The 15,573-nt window shown below is 51.0% G+C and overlaps 1 protein-coding gene and 1 long non-coding RNA gene across 6 annotated transcripts in view; both read left to right on the top strand.

Moving 5' to 3' along the window:
* The first annotated feature begins 13 nt into the window (after window positions 1–13).
* SLC4A3 (solute carrier family 4 member 3) overlaps window positions 14–15,573 on the top strand; it is a 28,587-nt gene continuing 13,027 nt past the window's right edge. For 2 of the 5 annotated variants that reach the window (XR_014948212.1, XM_015868914.3), the window contains exons 1-9: window positions 14–246; window positions 3,662–3,802; window positions 4,478–4,634; window positions 7,194–7,534; window positions 7,827–7,969; window positions 8,561–8,772; window positions 13,625–13,776; window positions 14,436–14,616; window positions 15,296–15,431. Coding sequence is in view for 3 of the 5 variants with exons in the window: in XM_015868914.3 (XP_015724400.2) it covers window positions 3,749–3,802; window positions 4,478–4,634; window positions 7,194–7,534; window positions 7,827–7,969; window positions 8,561–8,772; window positions 13,625–13,776; window positions 14,436–14,616; window positions 15,296–15,431 (1,376 nt within the window). In the remaining 2 variants the exon portion in view is untranslated. Of the gene's footprint in view, window positions 247–3,661; window positions 3,803–4,163; window positions 4,635–7,193; window positions 7,535–7,826; window positions 7,970–8,560; window positions 8,773–13,624; window positions 13,777–14,435; window positions 14,617–15,295; window positions 15,432–15,573 lie in introns of all 5 variants that reach the window. The other 3 variants (XR_014948211.1, XM_085553044.1, XM_085553045.1) reach the window with 2 other exon arrangements.
* LOC146760062 (uncharacterized) lies at window positions 9,111–10,424 on the top strand. Its single transcript, XR_014948221.1, has 2 exons — window positions 9,111–9,886; window positions 9,994–10,424. It is a non-coding gene; the product is annotated as an uncharacterized LOC146760062 (long non-coding RNA).

Below are 15,573 nucleotides of genomic sequence, written 5' to 3'. Positions count from 1 at the left end.
TCCGGTTACCATGGAGCCCGCCCCAGCGTCCCCCTCCCGCCCGCCGGGGCCCGCGCCCCCCGCCCCGCAGCCCGTCCCCGCCGCCCGGGGGGGGGAACCCGGCCGCTCCAACGCTGGGAGCGGGGAACTGCGAGCGGGGGCGGCACTAAGGGACCGACGGAGGACGGGGCCTCAGCGCCGCCTGACACCGGCACGGCACGGAGCGGAGCGAGGAGGAAGGCGGCTCTACTGACACGGAGGGGCGAGGTGCGGAACGGTACCGGGGGGGGTGAGCAGGGACACGGGGCGGCACCTGCTGCATTGTCCGTGTGTCTGTCCGTGTGTCTGGCTGCTCATCCTTTCGTTGAGGCTCTGTGTGTGTGTGTGTGTTGGTGTCTGTGTCTGTACCAGCCCCGGTGCCTGTGGGAGCTGTACCCCACACGTCATGGTCCTGTGTCCGTTTGTCTGCCTGTCCGATAGTCAGAGAAATACTTCAAGCTTATAAAATATTTTAGTTACGGTGTAGCCGCGTAGAAGAGAAAGTCACCGGTTAAACACGCTGGTGTTTATAAAACTTAGTGTGCTCGCTGCTTGAAGTGCTGCTGCTTTGCCTTGTGCCTCCCCGCAGGGTGCAGGGTGCTGGGCTCGGTGCTTCTGCCTGGTTCAGCACCTTCTGCTCAGCCCTGGTGGAGCTCAGTCTGCACGGGGAAACCTTTCCAGCCCCCCATCCTGCCTCTTCTGAGCATCTCCTGCCCTCCCGCATCCCAATGCCTGTGGGGCTTTATTCCTTTCCCCACAGTGCTCCGTTGTCTAGACACCCCACGGCTCCCAGCTGGATTGGCGGCGGATTAGGGAAGAGCTGAGGGAACCAGGGAGCTGCTTCTTTTGCCTCTGTATCAGCCAAACATTCTGCCAAGGGGCAGCGAAGGCAGCAGGCCCCCGTGTGCTTCCTTGGCAAAGCGAGGCAGTCCCTGCCCTGGCAGAGTGAATTGGCCTTCGGGGACCAGGGAGCCACTCTGGAAGCTGTCAGCAACATGTGGCCCCCGGGAGCTGTCAGCATTACGGGGACGTGCCGGCCTGTTTGCTTCCAGCCGAGACTGTCGGTGTGCAGCACGGCAGTGTGGGGGAGCCCATGCTATTGCTGCTGCTGAAGGCTGCATCCTGAGGAGAGAGTCCCTGCAGGGTTTGCTGTGAGCAGGGCTAATGCACTGGTGGAGAGAGAGGGAAGGTGTGAGAGCTTGCCAGCCGGCAGCCCGTGCATTTTGCTTTCTTCCTTTCCAATCTGGCCTGCTGGCATCACACTTCTATTACTGCAAATTACTTGTAGCGGGAATGCTGAATCACGTCCTCCCCACAAGCAGAAGATAGATGAGGATGGAGGTATCCTCCTTTCAGCTTTCTTTGCTGTTAGTCCCCCCTTTGTCTTGTATTCCTGGGCAGGGCTGGCAGCAGGTTGGGCGGCAGCACAATGCTCATTAGCAGAACCCTCCTTGCTATTCATTTCAAACTTCTCTTTTACACATGAACTAATTTCAGAGTCTCTTTGTGTGGGATCACCCGAAAAAAAACCACCGCCACCAAAAACCCTTTATTCATGTTTCACATCCTTGAGATGCTTCCAGAGTGCTGGCACGTCCCCTCCCCATCTTAGTCATCCCATACTGCGCCAGCCAAATTTAGCTCCTAACCTTTCCTTAGAACCAATCCCTCTGGCCTGCTGGCAGATTCTGTTGCTCTTCTCTGAACTCCTCCTGTTGCAGGTGGTAGAAATGCCAGGGAGGATGCGAGGAGCATCTGTGACAGGTTGCAGCAGGCTGCAGAACAAGGGGCAGGTGGCCTCTAGCGGCCAGCAATGAGTGCACCCAACAGGAGCCATGTGCCGGGAGCTCTTCCTGCAGCCTTCAGTTTCAGATTTGCTGCTGTTGGGTTTTATGCAATGATACTCTCTTCTTGAGTTAAAAGCAAAAGGAAATCAAAGACACGCATTACCCTTTTCTCCATCAGGTCTCCTGTGGAAAAATAAAAGTAGTCTCCTCTTACAGATCATTTCCAGATCTTTCTCCTTTTTTTTTGCTCACTCTCCAAACCCCTTTTCTTCCATTTCTCTTGGTAAACAGGGTGCAGACTTGAAGGTTACAGCTTAAGGAGGAGCCCTTGCAGACCTACGGATCGAATTGGGTATTTTCATCCTGTTCCTTTTGGTTTGGATTCTCCCTTTGCTTTTTTGACTTCTGTCTTGGCACAGAGCTTCTCTCGAGCTGTTCAGGTCTGATAGAGGGGTTTAGTCACTGTGGAGTCCAATGAGGTATGTGTGAGGAATTTCTTCCATTAAGCCTTGCTCACGATAATGAGGAGGGTGAAATTCAAAGGGAGATAAAGAATAGCAAAAATCTCAGGTTATTCAGCTAGCAGGCTTTACCTTACATTTTAATTCTCTTTCTGTCCATGTAGCTGTGTTAGTTCCTCTGGTGTTCCTCGTTAAGGTTGGAAACGACCTCTTAAGATCACCTAGTCCAATTGTCAGCCCATCACCACCACCATGCCGGCTGAACCATGTCTGTAGTGTTCTGTCCTTTCACATTCACTCCCTGTCATTAAGAAATACCCATCGTTTTAGACTTTCCATCACTGCTCTGCTCTGAGCAAGTACCTGCAAGACCTGGGTGTGCAGGCTCACTGTTGTGCTCTGCTGCTTGCAGCCGTATCACATTGCAGCATGCCTAGCTTCTAGCTGTAGTGCTTCTGGCGCTGTTCAATAGTGTGTTCATTTGCATGACTGTATCCTGAGATAGCTGCTAAATCTATAGAAGCAGTGTGAGAGCTAAATGGCTTGAGAGAAGGTGGCTTGGACCAGAAGAGCGTGCTTCATCGGTGATGACATTTGCTCTTCAAAGTTGCCTTACGGATGGCCCCGTAATTCTTGGCTTCATAAACGCGTGCCTTCAGGTGGGCAGAATAAGCAGAGACTGTAGTTAACGCCTGCTGGAGATCTTCAAAGGTAGAAGGAGGGATGGTGGTGTGAGTGTCCTTACTGGTGTTACCTTTAGACTATCTGTTTTAGTGTCACATCTCAGACAGTGGCCCATACCAGGTACTTCAGATGGGATGGTAAGAAATACCTGAGCAGATCTCTGGGATGTAGCCTGTAGTCCTATAATACTTCTTCCAAAGCTATCACAGCTAGGTGACAGCTTATTATGGAAGATGGGTTTTGTCATAAATAGGACAGCTTGTTATCCAGAGAGATAGCCAAGCTATCCTCTAATTTTGCACTTTTTTCCCCCCCAGTGACATCACTGAAAAAAAAATGTTCCCTTTTGCCAATTTTGTAGTCATTTGTATTCTTCCCTTGTAGTGTTAACAAATGTCTCTTCTCTTGCTCAGCGAGATGAGAACACTTTACTTATCCATCCCTCTGCGCAAAGTGCTGTGGATGTGCTTACGGCTCCTGTCCTTCTCCACATGAGTTCAGATGGGTTTCCAGAGGCCTGAGTCTTCCCAGTTCCACTCTGTGAGCCGTCTCAAGCTCACCTGGCAGGAGGCGATGCAGCTATGCCAGGCATAGCCTGCCCTGTCACTGCAGCTTCCCTGAGGCAGCCCCTCTGGGTTAGGACCACAGGGACTGAAGGCAGTGGGGTGGCAGTGTCCCACGATATTCGCTTGTCCTGCCCTCTCTCCACAGGTTATGCCACTCTCCAGGTTTCCTGGGTGCCTGCCGGTGAAAGAGAAGGGTTGATATTTTGCCCAGGCCCTTAGGTCCTGAACCAAAATGGCAGCTGGCGAGTCCCCTCCCGTAGGAGATGCGTTCATCGATCTGCAGCAGGTGAGGTGGGAATCTGGCAGCAGCAGTGCCATGTCTGTCCCGGGAACTACCTTCAGGGCCAGATGCACTCTCCATACAGACAGCAAGCTGAGGTCCAGAGAAGGCTGAAGGTGTTGGCAAGCAGCAGGAGCCTCTGAGAGCACGTGGTGTCTGTCGCTCTGGTGGGATGGGAGCTGTAGGGGCTTTGTGGTGCCAGGGGCCAGCTGGGGGTGTTGCTGGGAGGCACAGCTCGGCTAAAGCCACCTTGCTCTCTCTTTGTGCCCAGCACAGACAGATTTGTCACCGTTGGGCCTCCTTCTGTTTCCATGGAAACTCGTGAGTCCATAGCAGCTCAGCACTGGCATTTTGGCTGTATTGACAGACAATTGTACCAGCTGCAGCTGCTCAGGAGGCAGAAAGGGCAGGTGGTGATTACCCACCAGCAAAAGGCAGAGGAGCACCCGTAGCCTGAGATGAGAGGAAACTGGGCAGAAAAGCCTGAGGAAGGCGTGCCACAGGAAATGGGAACCCCAGGATTGCAAAGGAGCTGTGCCCAGAGATGAGTAACTGTTCCCCCTGCCCCGTGGGATGCTGCCTGCTGCTCCTCAGAATCCCAGCTCCATCTGCAGGGCACAAGAACCTGGAGGATGGGAGGAGTCTGCAGTGTTTGATTGTTGTCTGGCGATTTCTGTGCAGGGCAGAGATCGTGCAGAAAAAGCCTCTCCTGGTGCCGAGGACGATGAGGACTTGGATAAGACTTTATCAATCGAGAGATTTGGGGACCTGATAAGCAAGTCAGCATCAAGCAATCTGGAGAAGCAGAGACGCAGCTACAGTGAGAGAGATTTTGAATGTATGTAGGTTTGAACCATTGCACCCACATCCGTTCCTAACCCTTGCTCAGCTCCATGTGTTCTGCAGCCTTTTACCCGGGACCTGCAAACCTTTCCTCCCTTTAGAGTGTTTCCAAAGTGATGCTTACACCCAATGCCCACTGCCTTATGTCAGTCTGTACCAGCGTCCCAATTTCCTGGAGGTGTATCTCCTGCACGGCCCAGGTGACACGTAGCCCAGGTCACCTCCTCACCTGGTGTCAGGGACCTCTGCAGCCACCTCTGAAGTTTCCACTTTGAAACTAATTTTCTCCCATATGGCTGCAAAGAAACATCCAAATATGGCTAGAAGCCAGGCTGTCCTCCCCAATCTGAAAGCAGATGGTTCCAGTCAGACATGCCCATGTATTTCTAAATAGCAGCCATGAAACCATCAGGCTTATCTGCTCAGAAAAGGATTGCAAATTAGAAATGGGGCATGAGTTTAAAATGCTGCAGCTATTTCACCTGGAATCCTCTGGTCAGCACGTTCATTCCTCTAATTGCCCTTCCATGAAGAAGGCACCAGTCAGAGTCACTTTAGCTGTAGGATGAGAGTGTGCCCACAAGAGCAGTCATAAGCTATTGCTTGCTGTAAATGGTCACAGTAGGTTCTAGTAATGTTGGTAACGGGCAGGAAGAACCCCCCAGCAACAGGCCTGTGTGTGGCAGACAAGTAGCAATGGTTGGGTGAGCTTTCCAGTTTCTGGCTCTCTGCAATCAGATACTGCTTATTTCCCAGCTTAGCTTTGATAGGATACAACCTTAGGAACATTTTGTTCTAAGTACATCACCAGGCTGTTTTCTGCTTGGCCACTCATTTCCAATTGGAGTTGCAAAAGTTTGCTAGCAACATTCAATTAGTATAATGCACTCCAGCTGCTACTTACTGCTTGTGCCATCTCTCAACAGAGGCTACATTCAAACAGAACTTTCCACCTGAGCACACAGTCACTCACACTTGTGGCTGCAGGGTGCTCCTTACTGTGCTGGCAGTACTTACCTGCTCAGAGCTCTGTGTGTGTGCACAGGTGTGTGAGTTGGTGCAGAGCATGCAGATAATCTGCTTCAGCATGCATGGCAGAAGCTTCTTGGAAAATTTGCTTAGAGATTTGTGCTGTTTTGTTAGTTTTATGCACCATGTATTCCTGAAGCTGAAAGATCTGGTAGGTTATTAGACTTTGAAGGATATTCTCCAGGCTCATGGAGGTGAATGCTGTCTGGTTTTAGAAACGTTTCTTACCCCATTCACAACCACTACTGATATGTGGGTTCTTTCTTCTGGACTCCCTGTCCAATTTACTGAAGAGCCTAAACTTCCCATTTTGCATTTGTCTGACCATTCCCAACCTCTTCTAATTCTTGCCACAAGGCTGAACCAAGGGGGTGTGTGAAATATTCCTTCTGTTCCCAAGGGGGGAAACAAGGGAGAAAAGACTTGAGAAACCAAAGGAAAGGAAACATGACACCAGAACAATGAACCTGCTTGGCTCTCCCAGGGAGAAGGTTACAGCTTCCATTGAAAATGCCCTTTGAAGGTAGTTTTCACTATAAACAGATTTTGCTGCCATGTCACAGGAAAGCTGGGAAGGAACCAAATCAAAACAGGCTGGAAACAATTCCTCAGGAAGAGCTGCTGAGCAAAGCCCCCTTGCAAAGCGGCTGGTGCCCCCGGCATTTCAACTGCTCCGGGTGCTGCCCCAGGGGCCATGCATCCTGCAGGCTGCATCTGGAAAGCTTTGTGCCTGCAGATAGACCGAGCAGAAGTAGCTTTCCCATCTCTTGCTGGGAGATGCCGAGCTTACCCTGCTCCCTGCATGGTGAATTGACGTTGGTTTTGAGTGATGGTTCAGAAATGCCATTAATTTCATCTCGTTGTGTAATTCCCACGACACCCAGGTCAACTCCATATGAATTTCTCTTTGTGGATTAGTTTGAAGAAAAGTCCTTCTGCCCTGTTTTTTACCCTGGTTTTTAAAGAGAGCCTCCTAACTGAGCCTGCGTTTCAGAGGCTGGTACCTCACAGAGCCTGAGATGTGAATTTATTTTGCATCTGCACTAAAAGTCTTGCTCTGTGATTCCTGTCCAAGCCTGCGAGTGAAATAAGGCACATCTATTTAAGTCTAACTAAAGAACACTATGCAGGAAAGAAATGTTTGTAAATGACCCAAACTCTGCTTGTTTGAGAATGTGAGAAGTATTTCCCCATGTTTAGGAAGGGGGTGTTGTCTCTGGCAAGTCCCTGCAGCTCTGCACAGCTGTGTGAATGGTTTCAGCAGCCTCAGGAGAGCCCTGTCTTGCCCAGGGTGGCAAAGAATGTTGGGGTGGTTTGGCACTGCATGAGGGCTGCCTCCTTAGCCACTTGAGGCTGACCACAGCCTGCCACATCATTGGAAGAGCTTTGCTGTGTCCCTGTGGGCTGGTGGCTCTCCTTGCCCTTCCTGGCCCTTGATCTCCAGACCACGCTGTTTCCTGGAGGGGCGCCTGGCAGGTTCCTCCCAGCCTCTTCCTGCCCCTCTGACTCTCTTTTTCTCTCTCAGTCCACCGTCAAACCTCGCACCACATCCATCATCCCCTTTCCACTCACCTCCCTTCTGCCCTCAAGTTCCAAAAGAGGCCCCCCCGTGCCAGCAGGAGGAAAAAAAGAAGAAGGAAAAAGAAGAGAACCTCAGTACCCCCCTCAGAAGTCACCCCTACCATTCAAGAAGTGGACGAGGAAGGAGGAGAAGAGGAGGAAGAAGAGGAAGAAGAAGAGGAGGAGGAAGAAGAAGGAGAGTCTGAGGCAGAAGAAGCCCAGGAGAAGGAGGTCTTTACAGAGTCTGAGGGCGAAGCTCGTGGGAAGGACACATCTCCTAAGCTGGAGCCCCCAAGCAAACCAAAGGCAAGGCTGGAGCATCCCTGCCTGAGTGGGGCTTGGAGGCTGGGGCAAGCAGGGGGAAGTTTGGAGGAACAGTAACAAAGAAGTCATTGTCTTGAATGGATGCTAAGGAAGGTGTTTGCATGACCAGGTTTGGGGTGTAAGACATGAGGGAAGATCAATGTGACTGTTCTTAGAGGGTATCAGATATGAGGGGAAGAAGTTTGTGTAGCCTTTTCTAGGCTGTGGGGATGGTGGGAGATGGGACATGTGTGCTTGGTCTGGCTCTTGCTTTCAAGGTTGTTTGTTTCTGCAGTTCACCATTGGCAGCGATGAGGATGAGTCTGGCAGCACTCTGGCCCCAGCACAGTTCCACGTGGAAGAGGAGTGTGGCATCCTGTCCTCCACACCACACCTCACTGACCTCCTACAGGACAAGGGCCCTGCCTCATTCCACAGGTAGGAGGGCAGGTATTGAGATGCTGCCACTCTCCCGGGCTTCAGTCATTGCCCAGACCCAGCACTTGGGGAAGCACAGAGAGGTATGTGGCTCTGCCCAGTCTCACCTCTCCTGCTGAACTGGAGGGACTGTGGAGCCCAGTGACTGCAGCAACACTGCTGCTCTCCAGCAGGATGGTCACTGTCTGGGACTCCTGGGACCTCTTTGTGTTTGTGGGTTCCTCAGGATGTGGGTTTGAAGGCACTGGGTGCACATATGAGGTAATCTTTTTCTCAGCTAGCTTGTGTCGTGCTGACCAGCAGGCTGGGAAGCCCAGGAGGCACAGCACAGTTGAAGGCCATGAGGTCCTCAGCTCAGAGATGTGTCCCTAACACATACCTCAAGCTGATCCTGCTCTGCGTTGTGGGACAAGGAGGAGCAGAAGGGTTGGTAGGACAATCTCTAGGTGTTGGGACAGGTGACTTCTGACTCTGCTCCTTCTCAGGGAATTCTTTGTCTGGGCTGGGCCAAGGGATCTCATCCCCTGAGAAGAACCAGTGCCTACCCCCACTTATCTTGTTTTCTACCATCAGTCTCTTTGTTCTCTACAGCCTCCCAGGACCTCGGGAACGTGTTTCTCAGGGCTGGGAGAAGCGCAGGCCCTGGGGCCAGGTGGCAAGTGGACAACGAGTTACCTATGACTTAAAGGAGAGGATGTGCATTGGCAGTATGACCACACTGGAGAGTGCAGCATATCAGCGTGTCCCCACGGATGAGGCTGAGGCCCAGATGCTGGCATCTGCTGACTTGGATGGCATGAAAAGTGAGGTTTTACCACACTATAGCATGCATGCTTTGCATCTCCCTGCTTTGCTCTCTTTCCTGATAGTTCCACACACGATCTCCAGCCTCCCCCGACAGACCTGGTCCTCATCTCCCTGACCCTCAGCTCCTGCTTTTCTAGCTTTGACTCCTCTCTATCAGCTTTTTTGCATCCAGAGCTCTGGTCCCACATCTCCACATGAGCCCAGCACCACTCCTCCCACCCACCCCACAGGTGCCAGCCCTCCTCCACCCACCCCGCTGCCCTTTCCTTTTCAGGGCTCCTTGCCTTTCCCTGAGACCCAGCTCTCTCCTCTCCTGACACACTTTCCCAGTTAGCAGCCCTCTGTGTGACACGCCAGCTCTGGGATCGCAGCCACCTGATGTGAGAAGCCTTCCCCCTCCTACGTGCTTCTCATAGAGAGGCAGCTGCCCTTTCCAAAACGCATCTGAGGGGACTGCCCCTATGTGCTCGTAAGGGCAGACAGGAGAGACGTCATGGAAATGCACGCTCTGGGCCTGAGGACATGGAGAATTCAATAGGTTGCTTTGCATGCTGGAGAGGGAGGGAGACACCAGAGGGGAGTGAGGGAGAGAAGCGGTGCTGCATGCGGAGCCTGCCTGTCCCTGGGCATCCAGCAAAGAGCCTGCGGCACAGTGAGGATCCTGCTCCGAGGAGCTGGAGGAATATTTCTCCCCAGGAACATTCCCTGGTGCTGCCATCCTCTCCAGGACCTCACCAGGTCCCAGCAGCTGCATGCCTTGTGTCCTGGGGACCGAGGCACTGGGGCCTGCCCCAGGACTACGCTGAAACCCCCCCGGGGCACCCTGCTTTCTGCACTTCAGCCTGGCAGCCCCAGCTGCTCCTCGGAAGGTGAGCAGCTCATGGCACCTGACCCCTGACCTTCGCAAGGACAACATGAGCACCTTGCGGGAGAGCGAGGAGGCAGCAAGGGAGTTGGAAGAGGGCAGCAGCCCTGAAGCAGCAGTAAGTGCCCGTGTTCGCAACTCGCTCGGCTATGAAGACTTTGATGAATTTGCCTTCAATTTTGAAGACTATGATTTATGGGAGGCCATCAGAAACCACCTGGGTTACCCAGGTGGGGAGACCACCTGTAAGTACCAGAGCCATGATCCCTGGGCGCAGCTGTAGAGAAAAGCCCCCAGCTGTAGTGATTAGCCCTGACCCTGTGTTTACTGTCTGTTGCTCTCTCTGTCTCAGGTTGGTCAGGTTTAGAGAAGGTACTGTCTGCCCCACTGCATGCAGCCTGGTGTCTTGGGGAGCTGGAGGAGCTGTCTGGTGTCTGTGTGTCAATACAAGGTCTTTGTACAGATCCATTTTGTAGTATTGAGGTGCTTTGCTGTGTGCTTCTTGCTTGAGCAGCCTTGGAGGCAGCTGCCCCTTGCTGTTTGTGCCCATTGGGATGTAACCCACATTGTGGCCAGAGGAAAAGTCTCTGCTCCCAGGCACATATAAGAATAGAGCAGTGTCTCCTTCCATCTGTGGCACAAGGTGACAGTGTGCTGTTGCTCTCTGTTTGCTGGAATCGGAGCAGGGCTGCGGATCTGACAGCAGTGTTGGGTATCAGGTTCTGAGCTTTGTGCTGTAGACTAATGCCCGGAGGAGAAAATAAACTAGTCCCAGTGTCTGCAGGATTAAGTGTTGTTTGTGAAAGTAGCTAATAGCAAGCTGGCAGCCTGGAATAGGGAAAGAGGCAGGAAGGAAGAGTGGGAATCACAGGGAAGGAGAAATTAGGAATCCCAAGAGCAAAGAGTGTCTATTCTCTGCATGTTTCCTTATCCGTGCACCCCTTGTGGAGAAGTAGCTCTATGAGCCATCCCAGAGGCTGCACAGAAAGCAGCACCTCACTGCCACCTCGTATTGGCAGCCTTTTCTCAGCAGCTGAAGGTGTCTGTGTGTGTCACCTTGGGAGGGATGCTGCTTGTGGTCACTGCTCCATGGCAGCTGCCCAAATTTCCTCATCTGGATCACGTTCTACATGTTTCAAAGCCTTGTACAAGCGCACAAAAGCAGATGGCATGACCCCAGAGCTATCCTAGGCTTTGCAAGCAGGTGTGGGGAGACAGAGTGCAATGTGGGCTCAAGAGGCCTGGTGCAGCTTCTGGCTCCACCACAGCCTTCTGGTATGATCTTAGGTAAAACATTTAACTGCTGATTCCTCTCAGTCCCAGCAACATTATTTCTGTCTCAACTAGTCCATAAGCCTTGCAGCCTCTGGGGAAGGAATGTCTGCCTTTGTGCTTGTACAGAGACCAGCAAGTGGGGATTTGCTTTTGGTTGGGTCTGATACTTGTTACTAAATTCTTAGACAACTTAATAGGAGCAAAGTTGAAACCACAACCTGGAGCTAATTGACCCCGTCAGCTCTCCCAGGCTGAGCAATATGTGCATTGAGAGTGTGAGCAATAGCTGCAGGCTCACCTAGGAAAGGATGGCTGCTCTTGGGAGCGTGGAAGGGACAGTGTGCGATATGCACCACTTATACAGTGGGGACATTTGGCTTGCTGGCAGTTAACAGATTCATTGATCGCTACAGCTAATACTGCAGGTGCTTGAAATAGGATGTACTGTACAGTCAACTCTTAATTATTTCTGCACAATAAATCCACACTGTGGATTAATCCCGCAGAGATGCAGCAGACAGAGATGGCAGAGACAACAGCATCAGGTCTGTACAGAGCCAGCTCACGTCCAGCCAGGGTCACTTACTCAGCTACTTGCTGCGTGTTCCTTTTCCAGGATCAGCTCGGATCCAGGAGGGATGTCATAGCTTTTCTGCAGAGCAGAGTCCTTGTTGGACCTGAGTGTGTCTCTTTAGATTTCTTTTAATGATCAGAGCATGGGGAGCACCATGCAGGGATAGCTGGGTGTCAGCAGGGATGAGCACAGAAAGCCTGCGTTTCTTCAGCTTCTCTCGTACCTTCCCTCCTCTTCAGAGACGCACTGTGTAAACAACAGGCATAACCTGATCTCACTCTCAAATACTTGTGTGTGTCTGCATGGCTGTAGTTCTTTTTTTGTCTTCACCTTCCCAATTACACATGCTCTGCTGCATTCTGCACACACTTAGGTGCATGGTTATAGTACGTATTCCAAATGTATGCCTATATATATACATACATACACATTCACATTTACTCGCACACATACTGTCCCACTCCAGCTAGAGCTGGGAAAGAAATTGAGGGGCAATAGCTTTTTCCAGAAGCCAGCATAAAGCCCTGACTTTTTATATGTTGCCTATCATTTTGTTTAGTCTAAATATCCCAAGAAATAGAGATTGTCTTCTTCCTAGAGGTAATGCTATAGCTTTACACTGGGGCAAATAGGAAGAGTGCACCATCCCTGTGATGCCGAGCTAACAAATTGCTTTCTAGTACCAGTACGGCTATTCTGATGCCTCTGTATGAACTTTCTGCTGGTGGATAAAGGGTAATAAATGGAGGAAACAGGAGCTAATGCATGAGTTGAAGGCATTTTCCTGCTGCGTTGGACTGAATAGGACAGGTACTCTGGAGGAAGACCTTAATCAGTGTAAAGTAATGTTTGTCATCTTCAGACTTAAGGTGGAGGAAAATTGACTTAGGTAAACCAACAGTGACAAGAACATTGTTTGGAAAAGACTGTAGGAGATACTCTGTGGGAGAGTAATGCACCAATTTGTTGTCTTGGAGCTGCCATAGGAATCATGCTGCATCCTCAGATGCTGTCACCATCTCATGCTGTGCTGGGGAGCTTGGCTTCAGGCAAGGAGAGAAGATCTGTTCTCTAGGCACATTACCCTTGGATCTTAGTCTGAGATCTGGTGCTGAGGAAGGACACTGGCTTCAGGTGCTGGCTTGAGCTTGATGTTCATTTGGGGCAAGCAGCTGTGGGGCATGAAAGAAATAAATCCATCCACAAGTCTGAGGAAGTTAGAAACACATGCATCAGTGGGCAGAGATTGGCTCCTATCGACATTGCAGTGCAGTAAGTAGAGCAGGGAGGAGTCCAGCTAACAGCAGGACTTTCATCAGCGTGGCAGCCAGTGGGTGAAAATCCCCTGAGGCTCAGTATTGATTCATGTTATATTTAATTTAGCAACCCAGATTTCCAAGAAGCAAGGCCATGGTATCTCTGGCCTGATGTTGGGCTGTTACTTTCCTTGCCAGAGATGCACAGATATTTTCCTGCAGTGAGCATCAGGGAGAGCACAAAGCCTTCAAGCCCAGTGCTTTTCACTACCTTTCATGCCCAAAGAGCTGCAAGTCTTGAAGCCAACTGCAGAAAGATACACAGAGACATGAGTTTCACCCCAGAAGACTTTGGTGTTGCCTTCCAAGGAGATCAGCGAGCCTGCTTGGACCAAAGCTGAGTAAGACCACTGACTCTGTGATCTACCTGGGACAGCCCACTTATCCTGGAGCAGGGCTCTGAGGTTTTCCCTGTCCCATGGTGTGTATGTGCTGAGGAAGATGCACTTCTGTGCCATACTGACAGTGCTTCAGGTTGCTTTTTGTCGTGGCAAAATGGAGAAGGTTAATGCACTACTTACTCAGGTACTGTGAATAAAACCTAAAAGATTTTGCAGTGATGCTCCACTATACGCACAACCTGGGAGGAAACATTGTAAAGGAATTAACTCTCAGACATCAGGAACAGGTGGAAGTAGGCAGGTGAGGCAGGAAGGATCTCCAAGGGCCCAGAGAATGATGGTGAGTTCTCCAACTGCCAGGGCTTTGCCAGTATAATCTAGAGAAAAAAGAGGTGGGTTTGGATGTGTTCCCATTCCAGACAGCGCATTTCCACTAGACACACTGGTGGTCTTTTTTCTCCCTTCCTCTGTGTTCAGGCCACCGCTTTGAAGATAACCCTGGTGTAAGGAGGCATCTGATGAAGAAACCATCTAGGAGCCAGATCACCAGGACGAGCAAAAAATTAGCATCAACCCCATCAGTTAAGAAAAAGAAGAAGAAGAAGAAGTTGGATAGAAAACCCCATGAGGTATCTGTGTACGGTCCTCCTGCACTTGTTCAGAAGCCATAAATCAGGTTGAAAAACAGACGTTTTAAGAAGTGTAGTTTCAATATTAATACTTTACGTAGCCTCGGTAGGGACATTTCAATCTCTTATCCATTGTCAATGAAAGCTGAGAACACACTCTTCCAATAAAAGCTGAGGTTTCTCTGGAATCGCAGTGCTTCAACTCTGGGAAAGACATAAAAAAAAGCCACAGAAATTGTAGTGCTGTTTGGGAAACTGGCAGCACAGTAACATCACCACCTTCTGGTGAGAAGGTATGAAGGCCAAACCATGACAGAACATTAGCATAGGAAATCTGGGGAGAAGCTTCTTATTGTAGCTGGGAAGTAGGCAGAGGATGAAGTTGTTAGTCTGGTAGAGAAGTGCCCAGCTTTGATTCACTCTGTTTCCTCTGCCTGCATTGTCTCACTTGTAGCTTTCTGCTGCTCCATGTGGTGGTGAAGGCTCCTGCCATACTTAGCTGTTTCTGTTCACTAAAACACTGTTAGCTAGGGCAAGTTTGCCTAAGCATTGCTTTACAACAGGTAGCACATTGCGAATAGACCTGAGGCTTTCCACTTATTGCTTATAGAACCGCATCCATCAGAGGAATTCTCACATCCTCACTGTGATTCACACAGGTGTTTGTGGAGCTGAACGAACTGGTGGTGGATAAGAACCAGGAGATGCACTGGAAGGAAACAGCTCGCTGGATCAAGTTTGAGGAGGATGTGGAGGAGGATACGGCCAGGTGGGGGAAACCCCACGTGGCTTCACTGTCCTTCCGCAGCCTGCTGGAGCTCAGGAAGACAATTGCCCATGGTAAGTCAGAAATTGCTTTGTGCTGCTGGCCAGGATTTGTGTATTGCCCTGGGACAAGTTTTGCTGAATGACTCCTGTTGCTGTTTGGCTGCTCACTGAAGACATGCCAATGGTGTCTCTGTTCAGGCTCCTTGTTGGATGTGGGGAGTACACAGCATGTTTTCCAGGGTATTGTAACAGCTCAAGGATGTCTGACGTGGCTCCTTGCTCTGCTTTGCTGCCTTCAGGCACATGGCACTGCAGCACCCAGCTGTTCCAGCAGGTCTTGGACCCATGAGCAGAAAGTGCTAGAGCTACTCATGCATTTGGGGTTGGGTGTCTTCAGTATCTTCTCACTGAGGGGGGAGACACTTTCTCACTGGACCCCCTCAGGGTGAGAGCCTGGAGTGCTCACATCCCACAGGTAATTGGATACCAAGTATTTCTTCAGCTCTCAGACTGCCTGCACAGCATCTTACGGTTTCTCTGCGACAAAGGTTTACGTAGAGGGCATGAGATACCTGGACTTGTGGCAGTTCTCAGCTGAGAGCGTTTAAGTTAAGAATTGCTGAGTGGTGCCTGCACTGGGAGGAGGGCCTGGTGCTTGTGGGGCTGTTGCAGGACATCTGTGTTCCCAGAGCATATGTGCAGCAGGGAGTGCTGCATACTAGGAGCAGGGCTCTTCCTCTCCTCCTGACAGGTGCTGTTCTTCTTGACCTGGAGCAGACCACACTGCCTGGCATTGCTCACCTCATGGTGGAGACCATGATAATCTCTGACCAGATAAGAGCAGAGGACCGTGCCAACGTGATGCGTGCCCTGCTGCTGAAGCACAGGTGAGTGGGACACAGCTGAGGGAAGCTCGGAACTCTGCAAGTCCCAGGCAACAAGGCTATACCTCAGGTGACCAGATCACTGCTGTGGTGGGACAAAGGTGACTGAATGGTGGGAAAAGGCAAGGAGACTGTCTAGAGGCTA

The sequence above is a fragment of the Coturnix japonica genome, chromosome 7 (assembly GCF_054131305.1).
Source record: "Coturnix japonica strain WE chromosome 7, WE-NBRP24, whole genome shotgun sequence".
In the NCBI taxonomy this organism is placed as follows: Eukaryota; Metazoa; Chordata; class Aves; order Galliformes; family Phasianidae; genus Coturnix; species Coturnix japonica.
The sequence above is the reverse complement of the archived record's forward strand: the minus strand, read 5'-3'. Positions and strand labels throughout refer to the sequence as shown.